Source organism: Penaeus monodon, chromosome 33 (genome assembly GCF_015228065.2).
Source record: "Penaeus monodon isolate SGIC_2016 chromosome 33, NSTDA_Pmon_1, whole genome shotgun sequence".
NCBI classification, from domain to species: Eukaryota; Metazoa; Arthropoda; class Malacostraca; order Decapoda; family Penaeidae; genus Penaeus; species Penaeus monodon.
Window position 1 is genome coordinate 36,169,695 of NC_051418.1, and position 1,704 is coordinate 36,171,398.

The following is a 1,704-nucleotide window of genomic DNA, read 5'->3' on the forward strand; positions in this document are numbered from 1 at the left end:
CTTCCCGTCCAGGCACTGCCGCGACTCCTGCAGGCTCGCGGCCGGCCGTTGCAGGAGTAGGCTGCCCTGCGCGCCGCCCGGTTGGAACACGGGCCTTAGCGGTCCCACCAGCGGGTAGCCGCTCCTGACGGGGCCGCCGCTCTGCAGCCGCACCTTCAGTGGTCGCACGGGCTGGAAGCCGCTCCTCTGCGGCCCGACCTCCTGGAAGCTACTCTGAGGGCCGCCCATCTGGACGCAGCCGCCCAGCGCGGGCCCCGCCGCCGGTGCGCGTGGGTGGCCCGCCGTCTGCACGTCCGGAGGCGTCTGGCCGAAGCGCAGGCCCGAGGCCAGGTCGCGGTAGTGGCTGGCGATGACCAGCTGCGGCAGGTGGTCCGTCCTGGGCAGCTGGCTCAGGTCCAGCGCGCCGCTCTGCGCCAGCCAGTCCTCGGCCCCCGCCTTGGGGTCGGTCGCCGGCGCCGCGACCTCCTGCGGCTGCGGCGGCGACTTGGCCGAGTTGGGGACGACGCAGGCGGGTGACGGGGGCTGCGACACGGCCCTGGGGCTGCAGGCGGAGGAAGGGCTGAAGGGCAGCTCGGTGAAGATCTGGTTGATGGTGTAGCCGGGGGAGAGGTGGCAGGAGGGCGGCGACAGCGGCAAGAAGGACGCCAGGTCCAGGTCGTGCTGGCGCTGCAGGCGGGCGCCGGTGACGGCCGCCGTGGACTCCGGCGTCGGCGACAGGAACCTCGAGCCCTCCAGGTACGCGTCGCTGTCGTCTCCGCGGGAGGCGAGCGAGAAGGGCGTGTCGGGCAGGTAGAGCGGGCTCGACGCCGCCGCCTCCAGCAGCGCCGGGTTGTCTCTGAGGTCGCTGCTCAGCCTCGGCCGCTTCTTGGGGAGCGCGCGGCTGAGGGCGAGGGCGGGGGCGTCCAGGTCCTCCGTGGCGTCCAGGAGCGGCTCCAGGGGCGGCATGGGCCTGCTGAGGGGGGCGGAGGGGCTGGCGGAGGGGCTGACGGAGGGCGGCGCGACCGACGTCACGCGCTCCTTGTTGTGCTTCGAGAGCATGTAGGACTTAAGCTTGGGCGTGTGGCCCTGGCCCAGCAGCGTGGAGAAGGAGGGCGCGAGCGGCGGCGCGGCGGCCACGTCGCTGCGGCAGTCCGCCATCGCCGCGGGAGACGCGGGGGCACTTGGGCACGGGGTCCTCGGGGGGGAGAGGGGGCAGGGAGGCGTGTGTCGTCCGTAGTGTAAGGGAGGAAACTCCAGAGGAAGGGAGCTGGAGGAGGCAGAGGTGCTCACGCCTCCTCTCATCTTATCTCACACGCCTGTCACTCTCGGCGGAACACTCGCGGCGCATCTCAACTCTTAGGGCTGCTCCACTTGCCATTCGCGTCACACGGCAGGCTACGCTGTCCCTCAATATCATTCGTATCACAGACCTTGTAAACAAAGGCACTTCACGGGAGGATTTCACTAAAGGCACTGCGGCGTTCTCGTTAAATAACTCTACGGCACTTGGCACTACGATCGCCCTGAAGGCATCTTCACATGTCACTCCGCGGAAGGAGGGCCGTCGCTGGGCAGCCGGGGCGCCGCAGAGGGCAAGGGCAGGACGCGCGAGGAGAAGGGAGGAGGCGCACAGGATGACAGGGTCGCCTCGCTTGCGCTGCGCTCAGGCGGCAGGACATCACGTCTCCCATCAGTGCCAGAGCCAGACTGAAGGCTCGTGGCGGT

At 70.2% G+C, this 1,704-nt stretch overlaps 1 protein-coding gene across 1 annotated transcript in view; it reads right to left on the bottom strand.

Moving 5' to 3' along the window:
* LOC119594359 (proline-rich protein 36-like) overlaps positions 1–1,698 on the bottom strand; it is a 4,782-nt gene extending 3,084 nt beyond the window's left edge. The window contains exon 1 of the mRNA XM_037943415.1: positions 4–1,698. Within this exon, the coding sequence (XP_037799343.1) occupies positions 4–1,281 (1,278 nt within the window). The 5' untranslated portion in view covers positions 1,282–1,698. The remainder of the gene's footprint in view (positions 1–3) is intronic.
* Positions 1,699–1,704: the final 6 nt, after the last annotated feature.